Source organism: Hemicordylus capensis, chromosome 3, assembly GCF_027244095.1.
Source record: "Hemicordylus capensis ecotype Gifberg chromosome 3, rHemCap1.1.pri, whole genome shotgun sequence".
Taxonomy (NCBI): domain Eukaryota; kingdom Metazoa; phylum Chordata; class Lepidosauria; order Squamata; family Cordylidae; genus Hemicordylus; species Hemicordylus capensis.
The window spans coordinates 236154813-236171817 of record NC_069659.1 but is presented as its reverse complement, the minus strand read 5'-3'; the positions used below and the strand labels follow the sequence as shown (position 1 = coordinate 236171817).

General features: G+C 42.9%; 1 protein-coding gene across 3 annotated transcripts in view; it reads right to left on the bottom strand.

The window, feature by feature from the left end:
* Nucleotides 1–1921: 1921 nt before the first annotated feature.
* Nucleotides 1922–17005, bottom strand: part of ANAPC16 (anaphase promoting complex subunit 16) — a 30375-nt gene continuing 15291 nt past the window's right edge. For all 3 annotated transcript variants that reach the window (XM_053307510.1, XM_053307511.1, XM_053307512.1), the window contains exons 3-4: nucleotides 4461–4535; nucleotides 1922–2707 (exon numbers count right to left, since the gene is read on the bottom strand). In XM_053307510.1, coding sequence (XP_053163485.1) covers nucleotides 2592–2707; nucleotides 4461–4535 — 191 coding nt within the window. In that variant the 3' untranslated portion in view covers nucleotides 1922–2591. The remainder of the gene's footprint in view (nucleotides 2708–4460; nucleotides 4536–17005) is intronic.

Here is a 17005-nt window from a genome sequence, read left to right as displayed (position 1 = left end):
ACACACACACACACACACACACACACACACACACACACAGAAGGTGAATATTTATCTTGCCATTCAAGTTTCATCCATTTAATTTCTATATATTGGACTGCCTGTAAAGAAACAGAAGCAAGACCAGTAAATAGCGGCACTTAAGAAAAGATACATTGCTTACATAAGATTCCAGATTCAATAATCAGACATCTCCAAGCCAAAGACTTTGGAGAGCCATTGGCAGTCAGAGTGTGCAGTACTGGGTTGGATGGACCATGCCTGGCTCCAAGTTGAGTCTCAGCAAAGCAAACGGCAGGGATGGTTGACCACCACATTAGGAACTCTGTTGTAGCTGCACGTTGTGGTCCTTTCCTGGCGCTGAGAGTGTCCCCACATTTTATTTATTTACATTTGTATGCCACTCTTCCTCCAAAGGAGCCCAGAGCAGTGTATGAGGTCATGTTTATCCTCACAACAAGCCTCCAGTTGCTAGGTTAGATGAGAGATATGGGATTGGGCCAGAGTCACTTGGTGAATTTCATGGCTGATTGGGATTTGAACTCAGGTCTCCCTGATCCTAGTCCAGCACTCTAACCACTGCACCATGCTGGCTCTCCATCCTACACAGGGGTTCCTTTAGGAGCCAAGATTGTCCCCAACGCTCCCGCTGCCACAGGGCCACAGCTGCCTTCAGCTGCTGCTTATCAAGCAGAAACTCAGTAGATGAAGTTAGTGCAGCCACATGCAAGGACAAGTTTCACCTGTTGAATGTTTGCTTGCCATAAAGCTTTTAAACACAAAGGAGCCCTTTAAGGGAAGAAGAAGTAAAAAGCAACGGCATCTACAGCTGATAAGATTGCTGCTCCCTCAGCACAGGCAGTGGAGCAATGGCCATGTTCCAAGCTGTAGGAGTCAGCCACAGAGGAGATGTGTTTGTCTGGTTTAAGCCACGCTACAGGCAGCACACCAGATCTGCTCCTTTCAGCTTTAAGAGCACACACAACTGCAAAGCCAGCCAGGTGGGCATTACTGGCATGCTGTAGAGCTCCCCTTTGGCTCAGACCAGCAACGTTTACAAGTGCTGTTTGCTCCAAAAAGTCTCCCTTCTGCTGCTTGAATCTGGAGATATTGGCTGGAGATTTGTTTGTACATAATTAGAGTTCATGTACAGATTGTATCACGTGGGAGAGAAGAGCTGCAGAAAAGGGTTTAGTCAGTACAAAATGTTCTTCTGGCATCTGCAGGAAACCCCAAGAACGTTACTAAACAAGACCTTTTGTTGCATCCTCTTTCCTCTCTTTTTTAAAACCACGTTTCTGTTTCCCACAGTCCTCCCAATAGTAAGAATGATGTGCTCAAAACGATGAGCTCTGTCTCCAGAGTCTGGGTAGGTCAGGGATAAATTACTTGGACCAAAAATTTCTCGACAACTATTTCTATTTGCCCTCCTTTTATCAAAATGAAGAAAGAAGTTTATAGAATAACCACATCCTTTAGAACTCAGAGGGAAAAAAGTTACGACTGACTAGAATAAAATGTATCTTTTTGCTTTCAGAAAGCTAAAGTCTTATATCAGAAGAAAGTGATCATAATGAATATTGAAAAGGTGAGCTTTTAATTTTTTTAGAAATTAGGTTGTTGGCTGTCTTGACTCCCAATTCAAGATCAGTTTTTTTTTTATTTTTTGGAGAGGGGGACAATCCTTTCAAAGAGCCAGGGGGCAGAACTGGCTCTTCCACAAGCGCAGAACACACACATAAGATTGGATGCGGTAATGCTTAACCTGAGGTATTACTTTCCTTGTAGTTATTTTAATCATACTTATAAAAAGAGAACTCACTAGATTTAAATATGGAACTAGCCACTCATGTTGGCACCAGCTGATTTTTATTCTACCTATTCCCATGCCCATGAAAAAAACAAACAGAAACAGACTCTATTATAGCTGAAATAATTTATTTTCAAAACAGACAGTGCAAGTGCATTGGAACAGAGGAAGGGACAGTCAATGCCTCTTTTTAGAGACTCTCTTTAACAGCAATTAACATTTCCACACACAGTTAACAGAGAAACAGCTGAAAAAACTGGGCAGGCACAGCAAAGACCAGGATATCTACATACAGGAAACAGTTAACATTCTTCTGCCCTTCTAGTGCTCCCATCCTATTGTTTTATCACATCTCTCTTCAAAGGAACAGCTTAAAGCCAAAGCCTTTCGACTCTGCCCTCCAGGAGTTTAACTTGAACAGTAACAAGGATCCAATTATCTGGCCAACTTTCAGCACATATGCTCCAAGGTCAGCATAAAGGGTTGTAAGTTTAAATAACCACCCCCTCCCCTTTAAGCAAACAGATTCTTTTCCGAAAACTAACTGCATCTCCTTAGTTACAGAAATCACACCCATCTGAAGCAAGCTGTTCAGGCTGCTGGAAGACTGAAAGGGGGTTTTATGAACTGTTTTGTGACCACAGTTTACAATATCCAGTAAGAGAAACATCAGCGAGGGATGACTTTTTATTACACTGCTGGGAGGACAGTGCAGAACCACCCAGTGTTTTAGAATGGAATGATGCAACTGCTTTTTCTCTCCACATCAAACTACAAGTTTTCAACCGGATGATGGAGTGAACCCCAGCAGCTGTTCTATGGGCTTGTACCTCCATTCATCTGCCTCCAATTCTTCAACTAATCCAGCGAGTTTTTCCATCCGAGCAACTTGCTGATCTGCATTAGACAAAGTTTAACTGTGGTTTGCAATCAACTTTCAATTTTTAAATGAAATGCATCAATGGCCACACATCGTCTTTGAAAGCAGCCAGTTACAGTAAAGTTCATTTTATTCCACAGTTCAGTGGGAACCTAAGCAGCTTAAGATTTATTATACACCATGACCCACAGTCTCCTATACATAAGACACCATAAAATTATCTTTATTAAATGCTATTCAAACTTTCCCCAATCTATACTTCAACCCCACCCACAAGTAAACCAGTTTATTCATGTTGCTCCTGCTCTGCACAGTAACATCCTAAAAAGCGAAAAGATGAGTTTTTAAAAACTGCAATTTCTCCTAAACCAACTTGTTATAAGACCAGTGTGAACACTGCAGAGACTCATTGTCCAGAGAGAGAGAGAGAGGCCGAGAGGCAAGACAGCCAACAATTAACACCAATGCTTTGGCCATTAGGGCTGCCTTCCATAATGATTCTGTCTCATGTGAATCAACAGGTATACTTGGTCCAGTACCTAAATAATTTTAAAACTAACCTACACTAACAGATGCTTTTCAGAACATGTATGAGACAGCTTTCTTCTAGACTTCAGCAGATCAGAAACTCATCACAAAGTAATCAAATTCAGCCCTGTATCCCAAAGTAGGATCATTAGTCCTCACACTCTTTCCATACAGAATAGCCCATAGTCATGAGGACAGCGTGCCACAGAAGAAAACATACACCTAGGCGCATTGTATCTCATATACCAAAGCAGCTTGAGCCATACATACCACCTGCTACAGAGGTAGCTGGCCAGTCTGATCTTTGTGAGGTTGGGGCTGGAGGAAAATTTTCCAAGCTCCATACTGTATATGGTTTCCCACTAGATCCAAGCATGAAGCAAGCAGTCTGTCCTCCAAGGCTTCCCAATCGTAAGTCCAGTGACATCCTGTCTTTAGTTGTGGGAGCCCCAATTCCTCAGAGGAAGAGGGGGAAAGTCTTGAGAGGGGAAATCTTTGCTATCAAGTCATCAGATTGTGATCATAATAGTCTTAGTAAAATTTAAGGAAGTTTTGTTTATATGTTCACAATCAACTCTTTAGGCCCAGGAAGCAGCAGATACCAACAAAACTGCTATTGAACTGTAAAGATGAAGATTTGTAAGGGGATTGGTCTTCAAAAGCAGTCATCTAATAAAAGTGCAATCCACCAGGATTGACGGTTTCAGCCTCTGAAGGACTCTCATCTAATTCCTTGGGCCACAGAATACAACTGGAATAGTAAATTATCTAGTTTCATATACAAAGAGTTAATCTAACTAGATAACACTTTTCAGTGTTCTCCACAGACCCATAGAGATCTCTCCCATCTTGAGGTCACTTCAGAAACACCAAGTGATCTCCAGTACTGTACATCATGTGAGCCAGAAAGGAGTAGAGATCAGATATAAATCAACTGACCCAAGAACAGAAAGAGAATACTTATTAAAATGGCAGAATTACAACCTGCAAAGTTTCTTGGTGGGAGTACAACATTCTTTTTATGCATAAAATACTTCCACGAGAACTAGACTGCATAGATTGTATTTCTGTGTTCTAACAGGTAATCTACAAGATAACATTGTGTCAGAAGGTTGACTGGAGAGCAACTCAATTACCATTCTTTGCTTCTAGCCATTCACAGCAAAGGCACACATCAGGACATTTTGCAATCTAGGCTGTAAATACACAAATTGACAGTTTATATTTTGTTGGAATACTTACCATGTTTCACTTGCTTCAGTGTGGAGGCAACCTGGTAGCTGAAAACTGATTCACAGAGAAATCTCTCGGAGCCATCTGTAAACAAACAAAAAAACACTGGCAGTAACTTATCCTAAGATTGTTGTGATCCTCAAAAGCTCTTTGGTTTCTCTATGCCCATCTAACAGTGCCACAGTTTTGCTTTTGCGCCAAGGATTCAAGCCCATCCTGGAGGTTTGGACAGATTAAGGAATGAGACAAACCAGTAAGGTGTTCATAACAAAATAAGAACAGCCCTGCTGGATGAGACCAATAGTCCATCTGGGCCAGCATTCTGTTTCCAACAGTGACTACCAGAGGATTCCAGGAAACTCGCAAAGGTGGTATAAATCAAAGCTTGACAAATCCCAGGCACCAGAGAGCCTGGTGCCCAGAAATTTAACTGTAGTGCCTAGATTAGAATATTTAGAGGCAGAACTAATCAAATCTGTATTTGTTCTAGCCCTGTTTCTGTTTTAAGGATGCTATTTGTAACGGGCATAAAGAGAAGCCCATTTACCTCTTCCTTCCACAGTGTCTATCACTAAATCCGGTAATTTTGTCAAATGTCCACTGCATGGCTTTTGGGATGCCTCCTAGACCCAAAGAAAATCTGGAAAGGCCTGGAAAGGCGATGACCATCTCCTGCTGTTTGCCCCTGGCAATGAGGCCTCATGAAGCAAGAGAAAAGCAGTAGCCAGAACGTCTAGAACTGAACCTCCCCCTCTCTCTCGCACACACACCCCAGTGCCCCAGGAACCTCCTAGTAAAACTGGGACCATGTTGCAATCAGCAACCAGCTTCACTTTTGGCCACTGAACAATCTTCTGGGCTATTCAGAAAGCTTAAAGTAATTGAAATATATTTTGTAGTTTGCCCAAAATAAGATATTCACCCCTGAAATAAGCACCTTTTAAAAAGAAGTATCAATAGCCTTGGAAGTGGTTATGGATGAAAGGCATTCTATGCATATAGTAAGACACTGCACTGAACCTAGATGTTCCATTTAGTTATCACATCATTATTATTATTTTTACATTTATATCCCGCTCTTCCTCCAAGGAGCCCAGAGCGGTGTACTACATACTTGAGTTTCTCTTTCACAACAACCCTGTGAAGTAGGTTAGGCTGAGAGAGAAGTGACTGGCCCAGAGTCACCCAGCTAGTTTCATGGCTGAATGGGGATTTGAACTCGGGTCTCCCCGGTCCTAGTCCAGCACTCTAACCACTTCACCACACTGGCTATCATGGCTGATAGCCATTGATAAACTTCCCATCCATGACTGCATCTACCCCATTTTCAAGCCATACTAAGCCAGTGTCCATCACCACCACTTGGGGCAACATATTCTAGAATGCAAACTGTTAGATACGCGTGTTGAGGCAGTATATAAGTCCATAAAATGAAATGAAAAGTTGGAATTCCATAATTACACATAGATCCCACATTTTAGTGTTCAAGAGGGAGAAAAATTGCTCTCTATCCTCATCATTCATACTGTTTATAAACTTCTGTCATGTCACTCCTTAGTTGTCTACTTCTTTAGCATACTTTCCAGTAGGCTTATGAGATCACCCGGCATTCGGTGTCTGTGTGTCGTCCCCCCCATCAACTTTGCAACACCTGGACCAATATGAACCAATTGGGTACAGTTGTAGGGACACATAGGGTCACCTCAATGGCGTAGTTTGTGATTATGTCATCCACCCTGATCCAAGATGGCGTAAACCTATGAGGTGCAAGTGGGCTAACTTGTGAACTGCCTAACTGATTTGAACCAAATTTGCTGCAGCTGTAGGGACACATAGGGACACCTCAATGTTGTAGTTTGTGATGTCATCTACCTCAATCCAAGATGGCAGACGCGTCAATATTTGAGGCGCATGTGGGCTAACTTGTGGGCTGTCTTAACTGATTTGAACCAAAGTAGGTACAGTTGTAGTGAGTGACACCCAGGGACACCTCAATGGTGTAGTTTGTGATGATGTCATACACCTTGATTCAAGATGGTGGAACCATAAACTTTTGAGGCACGTGCACTAACTTGTGGACAGTCTAACCAATTTAAACCAAATTTGCTACAGCTAAATGGACACATAGGGATGCCCCAGTGGTGTAGTTTGTGATGTCACCCACCCTGATCCAATACGGTGGATGCATAAACTTTTGAGGTGCAAGTGCACTAACTTGTGGGCTTAGAACCAAATTTTGAACAGCTGTAGTGAGTGACACTTCAATGGTGCAGTTTGTAATGATGACATCCAACCCGATCCAAGATGGTGGACACATGAACATTTGATGCACAAGAGGTCTAATTTGTGGACCTCGATTTGCACCAAATTTAGTCCAGATGTAGAGACAGTGAAAGGAAAGTATGCTGATTAGTTCTTACTAGAACTTGTTCTAAACTAAAACACTCCAAAACACTTTGTTGTTTCCTTGCAAGAAAAGTACTCTGATCCCCTTGCTAATTTTGGTTGCCCCTTTCCACATTTCCCCTCGGCTTTACAATATTCTTGTTCAGAGGGAGCAGCCAGAACTGTGTGCAAGGATTCCAAACAGATCATAGACTTGTATAACGTCATTATGACAACTAGCCATCTTATTCTCAATCCTTTTCCTAATCTTTCCTTTTCACCACAACTGCACCCTGTGGCGATGCATCTGGGACCAATTACTATTTAAAGGAAGTATATATATATTAATTAACACATTTTTATCCCACTCTTCCATACCAATTACAGGATCCTTGAATGAAAATAATTCATTCGTTTCCTGAAAGTGTCACAGAGACACAGTGATTTCAATTAAAATTCAAGTGGTCTTCAGTTGCAGAAGCAGGACTGAGCACCTTGTCAGAGACCAAGAACAATCTGAAAAACAGAAGGGAAATCTCAGCCCAAGGCCCTGAACAAAATACATTCCCCGAGAATGGCTGTTTAGGGAGATTATGGGCAACTCATCCATTATTGCAAAGCACACCTTGCCTAGCAAAGAGTAATGTAGGAGGATATGACAAGACACATTTAAACATCTCAAGGCACTGTCCATGAGTGAACGTGGACAGAGGTGATAGCAGCCATTTTTTAGCTGACAGTTCATGCTCATGTTGTAGAGAGTGCTAATTGATTAAGGATATGTACATATCCTCTCCTTTCATTACCAATTTGCCACTAAAATAGGAATACAATCCCTGAGACAACACTTGTAAGATGTACAACAGTCACACTTGCCCCTGAAAATAGTGTCCCAGCATCTCCCACCTTACAGGAGAATCTATATATTTACTTAAACGTACCCGTTGCTAATCCCATGCGTGACAGCTCTCACGAGAGTTTGCAAGCAGCTGCCGGACTAGTGACGGGGGAGAAAATAGGGATGATGGAGCAGGAGGTGGTGGTGGTGGATGGGAGCAGGAGGTGGCTGCTGCCAGGAGTTGGTGGGCAGGAGCAGGTGGTAGGCTGGTTTTCCGGCTGGCTGGCCAGCCCGCCAGCCAGAAAGGTGGGGGGGGGGAGAAAAGGAGGGGAGAAGAGAAACGGGCCGGCGTTGGGGAGGCAGCTGTGGTGCTGGCTTGAGGCGCAGATACTCTGCACCCGGCCCAGCTAGTATGTAATATTAGTTAACATAAGCTTTATCTCACCCCACTTGCACAAAGTGAACAATATCCCAACACCACTTTCTCAGAGAAGTTCTAGTGAAGAACAGGACACAGACCATCACAAACTAGTTTAAGACTGGAATATCACTCACATAAGAGGGAACAATAAGAGGGACTTCTGTTAAGCCCGAGACCTCCTCCCTCCATGAAATTGTAGAAAGCAGTCTAAGTAAACAGAAGCTACAATTTCACTGAGGCTCACAAATCTGAGTTTTCAGGTTTCAAGGCAGAAGAGAAGACAGTATAGCCATGCATTCAGTGGATTACTCGGTTTGTTCAGCTTAGGAACAGAAAGGCTATGAGGAGATAGGATTATAGTCTACTCTTTATATACTAGAAGTAAGGAGGGTTATAGCAGAATGGGGATACCAGAGCAAATAGCTGACCACTTATAAATAAGGGCTGGAGAGCAGACCAAAAAAGAAAGAAAAAAAAGAAAAAACCCATACAAAAACTTTCCAGTTACTGCAGTTAAGAAATTTGTAAACAGAAAAGCAATGGAAGCATAGAGCTTCCCAGGGTTTAAGATGAGAGCTGGATGAATTAAAACACTCTCTAAAACCAACAATGCTGGTTTTAGTTAATGCACTTCCTATGACTGCTGTGGTGTTTTATTGCATATTTCTAATTTATCTGTAAACTGCATCGAGAGTCCCTTTGAACTCCAGCCAAGGTATAAATTTCAACACAAACAATTTAATCAGTGTTGCTGCTCCCCTGTAGCCAGGAAGGGTTTTTCCTCATCCGCGACTGTTTTCTCCCCTCTCCAGAGATGCACAGAGTGGGTGTGCAGCCTTTTTGCTCCAAACAATATTCTTAGGGGGACCCATTTACAGGATGAACGTTGCTTCATTCTGATGGCCTGATTACTGCAGTTGAGGCTTGGAAGTAATCTGCCTCTAGGCAACACTGGTTGGTGCCTGGGTGTGTTGCCTCCATAACTGTGTGCAGCTCAGCTGGTTTACATTAATCATCTCAGCACTATCTGTTCTGCAGGCATCCTTGGCATCAGGCACCTGGCTCATTCCTGCTCTGTGCTGCTGGGATGTGAAAGTATTAAGCATAAGGATTAGTCTGTAGGATCTTGCCTCAGGCCAGGGAGTTGGACTGGAAGACATTTAGATCTGTTTTCAGTCTAATGCTCAGAAGTATTGGGACAATTTGCCTTGCAGTTTGTTTAGCGCTATAGCCTGAAAATGAATTTCTATCACTTTGATATTAAACACGCAACATAACCCTATCTGATGACGTCACACCTCCTCCTGTTAACTGAGCAAAGAGGCACCCTTTTAAAGCGGTGATTCTCTTTTATTTAGCTGGCCTATCCATCCCCAACACAGCACGATGTGGCTATTGCTAGTATCTCTTATGTTTCTTTCTTTGTGAGCCCTTTGGGGACAGGGAGCCATTTTTTAAATTTATATATATCTGTGTAAACCACTTTGGGAACTTCTGTTGAAAAGCGGTATATAAATATTTGTTGTGGTCGTCATCCTGCTTTTCCCATGAGCGGACTGTGTGTTGAGAGCCTGGAGAAAAATAAACTGCTGGATTTTCCTAGGAAGGCATGGAAGGGCCTTGGAATGAATGGGCTGGTTCCAGCGCTGCACACCCAGCAGTTATCTGGCATGGGAGTAGAGAGCTGTACAGACACTTGCACACTGCTGAGTTAAGGACAGTGCACCACATTTCTTTTTAGTGTGTAGGCATTCCTACACAGTAGAATTCCCACATCTCATTCCACTCACCAGTTTGGTGGAAGCAGTGAATAAAGTGAAGGATCCAAATTATTATTCTAGAAGACTAGATGCTTCCATATACAACTGACCTCCAATATGCATGGAGAAGGAACTTGGCCACTCATTATTAAGGTCAGCATCACAGCAAAGATAGATGGTGTACGTAAGGCTGCAAAATGCCCAATCAAGCCTGAGGACAAAAAGCCTTTCGAAGGACAAGCATCTTGCTGCTGCCAGCCTGTCATTCTATAACTCAGCTGAATAAAGCTGCACAGGCATTACAGTCTAGCAATTTATTATTAGCCACCTAGGTCACCACCAAGCACAAGCGAAGTGCAGTTAAGCATCTTTAAGTCTAATGATTTCTATGAGACTTCAAAGAGCTGGCTGGATGGTACCCACAATTTCCCCCCCTGCCTTGTTATTGCTAATAAAATGTTAAAGGTCTCTGCAAAGTGCAACTGACAAGGTCAGTACACATTTCCATGCCAGAAGCATTGCTGCTAACCAAGCCGAGAGGCCTCTTTGCCTCAGAAATCAATCAGCTTTAACCAAACTTTTAAAAATTCTTTTTCTTCTTTGAAGTTAGGGAAATACTTCCTTGTTTGCTGAAAAACCATCATGCATGCTGTACACCTTGAACACCACAAGCAGTCTTGCAATCCATGGCGTTTATGTCCATGCAGAACGATCTGTAATTAAGTTCTCTTAAAGCTAGATTTCTCCAGATAGGAAATAACCTGGAATTTTCCACATCAGGTCTAGCAGCCACGATCTGCCATTTTTACGCCCAGCATTAAATAACCAGCTTATATTTTGAAATTCTTATAGGAACAAACATATCCATTAACTCAAGGGCAAAGCAAACACCAACTTAATCCTGGTCCAAAAAGCTATGCCCATACCACCACTTGAGAGAAAGAGTCACTGGCCCCATAGAACAGATGTACATGTCATCTTGTACTTTATACATTTCTGAAATAATCTGCAGTCAGGATCCAAATAATCTCATTCTCTTTGTCCAAGGAGTCTTTGAACATCTGTTTCTCAAACAGCCTTTCCCTTTGCCACAAGTTAAAGCTGTTTTCCGTAACAGAGGGGAGTTCTAGAACAGCAATTTTAAGAATACTCCTTCCCTTCCTACATTACCCTGGCGTGTTATTTTCAGACTGCTGCTGGCAGTGTTTGGGCTGCCAGGATCAGAACTCCTATCTAAGGGGAGCCGGGCACCTTGTCACTGCAGGTATCCTAACCAGTATGCCAAGGAGACTTTCGACAAGGGAAGTACAGGAGAACCTCAGTATTTGCAGGGGTTCAGTTCTCTGCTACTACCGTAGATACGGAAACTACGAATACTAGGTTACTGGGGCAATGGGACAGTGGGGTTAGGTACCCACAGTACAAATGGCTGAAAAATCACCACTTTTTTGCCCATTAAAGAAAATTAAAATGCAGTAAAAGGCCCTAGAAATGCAGGGGGAAGTGGCCTACCATCCTCTGTGGTTCCCCAGCAGTCAAGCAATGCCCCCAAGAGTACAAAATTGCCCCCAAATTACCAATTTCTGCCCCAAAACGTGCCATAAAATTGCTCCCAATGTCAAAAAGGAAGCCAGAAGTGACCTCTGAGGTCATTTCTGCCCACCCCCGACCAATGGATACATGGATTTAACCCTTTTAAACTTCCCCCCTTTGCATATACCGAGTGTCTAACACACAACCATGGGTACGTAGTGAGTCCGCGATTAACGAGGCTCTCTTTCTGGTGGGTTCTTTCTGGTGGAATGTTTGCGCTTTGTGTCTGCAAGAGGTTGTGCAATGGGCTCCATGAAGCCAGACCCTGGTTGGTGCCTTTCCTGCATGGATGCTGTGCAGACAATGTCAAAAAGCAATATTGTGACTGGAGGGTAGTAGTTGATGCCACTACTACATTATCTTGTAGTATAAGATACTACATTATCTTCTTACTAGTGTGGGGTTTTAGTTATTGTTGCTGGGAGTGCACAGAATTGCAACTGGACCTGCTAATGAAACACTAATTCAATAGGTCTATAAATCAGGGCTGTAATCTTATGTACATTTACTCAAGAGTAAGTCCCAATGAACTCACTGGGACTTCCAAGTAGACATGCATAGAAATGTGTTATTGCACAAGAGGAAGAATCAAAAGATATGTTCAAAGCTACAATTTTTAAAAAGTCCCTCTCCAGGCAAATGAATCTTATGGAATAAAAAAAAAGTCACATTTCAGTCCTGATCACCTATTTAGTTCTCTTCCCTATGATAAAAGTGATAAGATTATTTTGGCTAACAGAGAGAAGTCAGATAATGCTATCAAAGGCACAAGTTGAATTATGATGTTATATGCAAAAGAAAAAACTTGCAAGACCCTTTCATTCCAAGTGAATAGCAGAATATAGGATTTTATACTTGCATCGGAGCTCATGAAAAATTATGCAGAATGACAGTTTCTTTGGAGAGGGCACCAGCTTGCTGCCAACATTACTGCATAAACAGGGAAGAATCCCGTTCCTGTTTTGGTGAGTTCAGAAATGTAGGTTCCCCAAGGAAATGAGCTCAGACTTCAATAAAAAAAATTGTAAATTAGCCTGCTGAAATTCAGCAATCTCAGCAGACTAACCCTTTATGTCCTGGAGAGAGTGAAGGTCATAGGATCATGACAACCCTCTTCTCCCACACAGATCCTGAACTTGTAGACAGTGACAGCGATATGGACATTCTTCCCCTTCAGGCCATACCAGAAGGGCACAACAGTGCAGGTGCTAATGCCCTAACCAACTCCCAGGAGTATAACCCCACGTGTGCCTCTCGTCAGACACCAACTGGTGCCTGTCAGGCACAAACTACAATTCCACCTAAACTAAGGGGAGAAACTGTCAGTTCATTTTTCTGACTTTGATTCTGACTCAGAGGCCAATATCAGCGAAATGGATATCTCCAAGGCTCTTCCCTCAATGCCAGTCAACTCAAGGAGAGGGGCTACACCTGAGCTTGCCAAGCCACAATTCATAACACCTCTATGCATGCCTCTTTCTGATGCTGATGAGCCCCCGACATATTACACAGACACAGCAATCCCAAAGGAAGGGGATCTTATATCACCGATACTATCCCAAGAGCTGCAGCTGCCACATGAAATTTCTAGGGGTCTACTGGAGTCATATGTATTAGGAACATCCCATTTTGAACTCGCAGCAATACTAAGGAACGGAGATGCATGCCCATCATCGCTCTCATTGTTACAAGAACAGCAGCTGCCCAACATGACCCTCCGGAGTATCGCCAGAGACCAGGGATCAGAAACCATCCAAGAGACTTCTTACTTTGACTCAGTGACTTTGTGCACTCAACTCACTACTCCTCAGGATATCCCTTTGGATATCTACATTTGCCCCTGCCAATAAAACCCATAGACCAACAACACAAAAAAGACCAGCATAAGGTCTCCCTTCTGATCTGGAATGTGCAGGTTGGCACTCCAGCTGCAGTGATGTCTCCTTCATAGATACGTATCTATGATATGTATCTCCTTCATAGATGTATCTTCATCTCTAGATACCACATCATAATGGAACAGGAAACCTGGACATCTGAAGATCTAGTATTCAATGGCTTCAGCTCACATTCATTGGGAGCAGAACCAGTGTGAGATGAGGCAGACCTAAAGGTGGACTAGGAATGTTAGTCTCCGTTAGTAAGACTTCATCAATTCAAGCAACACACTATGGCTGTGACAATCCAGACACTGTACCCTGTTCGTAATCAACAGCTACCTACCACCACCAAGGCGGAAATCCCAGCTCAGGAAATTGTAGTCTGAACTGGAAAGCTATTTATCTGACCTTTTCTCTTCCTTCCCTTATGCATACATAGTGGTAGGAGGCAATCTTAACGCCAGATTAGGCTCTGAGGGCGACATTCTGTATGCATGCTATCAGTGCTGTCCGCCTAATTCTGAAGCAGACATACTTCCCCTCACACATCATTCAAAGGATAAGAAACCAAACTATGCAGGACTCTGCCTGGCCCAAATGGCCAAAAGACTTAATCTTTGTATTCAAAATGGCTTCCTTGAAAATGATCACCCTGCCAAATTCCATCTTTTGGGCTGGGACTAAAATGAGAGTCATTGCCTATGTAATTGTCTCTGGAAATCTGCTTCAATTCGCAGACCATTTTGAGTTTATTCCTCAAAACACCTAAACCCTTTGTCCTGCAACTGCACATTGAGGCTCTATATCATCCTCATATTCTACCAGTGGGAAGAGTCTGTTGTGGTCCTATGTGGTCATATGGTCCCTACAACTTAAAAAAGCAATAATACAACTTACCTCAGAACAGTGCAATCCACCTCTTCCTGCTCTCAGCAGAGTCCCCTAACTCAATCCTAGAGAGCTATAACAACCTAGTGTAGGGATTACAAAATCACCTAATCCACACAAATATGGCTTGCCCTAAACAGCATCAGTACTATTGCAAAATCATGGTTTGTCTCAGAATGCATTGAAACAAAAAAACAAAAAAAGCTCGTTTCCAGTGCTTTTAAGCCAACATAAAACCAATGTCCATGCAAGATCTCCTTAAGCAGAAGAGACAACACAAACAATTACAAGAAAATAAATGCTATGAAAGCCACCTGATCATATCTCATCTAAGATATCTCACCCAAGCAGCCAGAACCAATGATTCGACTCTATTTTGGCATATTACCATGGATTATCCCAGTAATGGCCTGATGCACTTGGATAGCTTTATTCCATCAGAGGTCTGGGAAAGGCATTTCAGCAAACTGTACAGAGGTGAAGAAGTGGACCACGAATGCCCTCAGCATGATGTAGAAGACCTGCCTGCTTGGCTGCAGGTGACGCCTGCTGATGCTATGGATTTGATTACCCAATTAAGACCTGGGAAGGCTCCTGGTGATGATCTAATCCCACCTGAGCTAATCAAGAACTCAGTATGGTGGGCTCCCATTCTGGTCTTGCTGTTTATATTAATTGACAAGCATGGTACTATATTGTTCCCATCTTCAAAAAAGGCAGGAGGAATGACCCAGCAAACGATGATGATGATGAGTAATAATAATAATAGTATTTATACCCCACCCCTCCAGTGCACTACTGCTTGGGGCGGCTCACAACAATAAGATAGACAGAAGATACAATAAAAGTAATAAAATTAACTAAATTAAACAAGGAAAGAAAAAAGTTGCCAGATTAAAAACCACAATAATTAGGTTCAAATTAAAACTGAAAATTATAAAAAGCTAAAGAAGCTAAAGAACCTACCAGATATAACCAAAAAATAATAATGGAGCATAAAAAACCTCCTATTAAAAGTGAGTTTTAAGATGTTTTTTAAAAACACTGAGGGAGGGAGCATGGCAAAGCTCTTCAGGAAGGGCGTTCCAAAGCCAAGGGGCCACAAGCGAAAAGGCCCTGTCTCTGTTAGTGGTGGGGTCACGGGCAGGGCCTGAGATGATGAGTGGAGGGCTGGGGCAGATTCATATGGGTAAATGCGGTCTGACAGATACTCCGGCCCCAAGCCGTGTAGGGCTTTAAAGGTCAACACCAGCACCTTGAATCTAGCCTGGAAGTGGACTGGTAGCCAATGAAGCTGACGCAAGATGGGTGTAAACTATAGACCCATAAGTCTGCTCAGCACAATCAGCAAGCTTTACATAAGAACTCAAGATCAGCCCTGCTGGATCAGGCCCAAGGCCTATCTAGTCCAGCATCCTGTTTCACACAGTGGCCTACCAGATGCCGCTGGAAGCCTACAGGCAGGAGTTGAGGGAATGCTCTCTCTCCTGCTGCTACTCCCCTGCAACTGAGGCACTCATCCTGCCCTTGAGACTGGAGGTGGCCCACAGCCCTCCGACTAGTAGCCATTGATAGACCTCTCCTCCATGAAGTTATCCAAACCCCTCGTAAAGCCTTCCAGATTGCTGGCTGCTACCACATCTTTTGGCAGAGAATTCCACAAGCTGATTATGCATTGAAAAAATACTTCCGTTTGCTGTACCTAAATTTCCCGGCAATCAATTTCATGGGATGACCCTTGATTCTAGTGTTATGTGAGAGGGAGAAGGATTTCTCTCTATCCACTTTTTCCACACCATGCATGATTTTATAGACTTCTATCATGTCTCCCCGCAGTCATCTTTTTTTCTAAACAAAACAGCCCCAGGTGTTGTAGTCTTGCCTCATAATGAAGGAGCTCTAGGCCCCTGATCATCTTGGCTGCCCTCTTCTGCACCTTTTCCAGTTCTACAATGTCCTTTTTTAGATGTGGCGACCAGTTGTACACAGTACTCCAGGTGTGGCCACACCATAGATTAGAAAGTGTCTTTATGCTAAACACTTATATTGGAAACTAAGGCAGTGGCTGGAACAAGAAAGCCTTCTAGCAGAGGAGCAGGCTGGACTCAGGGAGGGACAATTCACCACTGACCAGTGCCTAGTACTACAGCACTTAATTGAGAAATATTCTACTCATGCCATCGTTTCCCTATATGCAGCTGTCATAGATTTCAAGTCTGCATTTGACTCCATCTCCCAAGCCAAACCATGGGAAAAACTGGAAGCGTCTTTGATCGACCAGCACTTGCTCCCTCTCATTTGCACCTTCCATGATGGCACGTCCTTGAAAGTCAGATGCAATCCTCAAGGTCACTTATTAAATGCTGTCCCAAACTGCAAGGATGTCAAACAAGGCTGCATATTTTCCCCACTCCTGTTTAATTTTCATATAGGTGCCATGGTGGGTCACTTAAATAATTTGGACTTTTATCTCCCTAAGTTGGCAGAGAAACACATCTTCATTCTGCGTTATGCAGATTGGATCCCCTAAGGACTCCCCAGAAGAGAACTGGGGCCCTTGCCCAATACTGTAAGGAAACAATATTACTGGAAATAAATTACCATAAAACTAAAATCAAGGTATTTGCTAGGAGACCAAAGACATATTCCCGGCATATAAATGGGAATACACTGAAAAGCTACCTAGAGTTAAATTCCTTTATCTGGCAGAAAGAACCGAAGCAGCATTATTCTAGCTGGGGTGTACCTGCATTTCTGTATAGTCACTGCCTTAGTCTTAATGAGTTGGC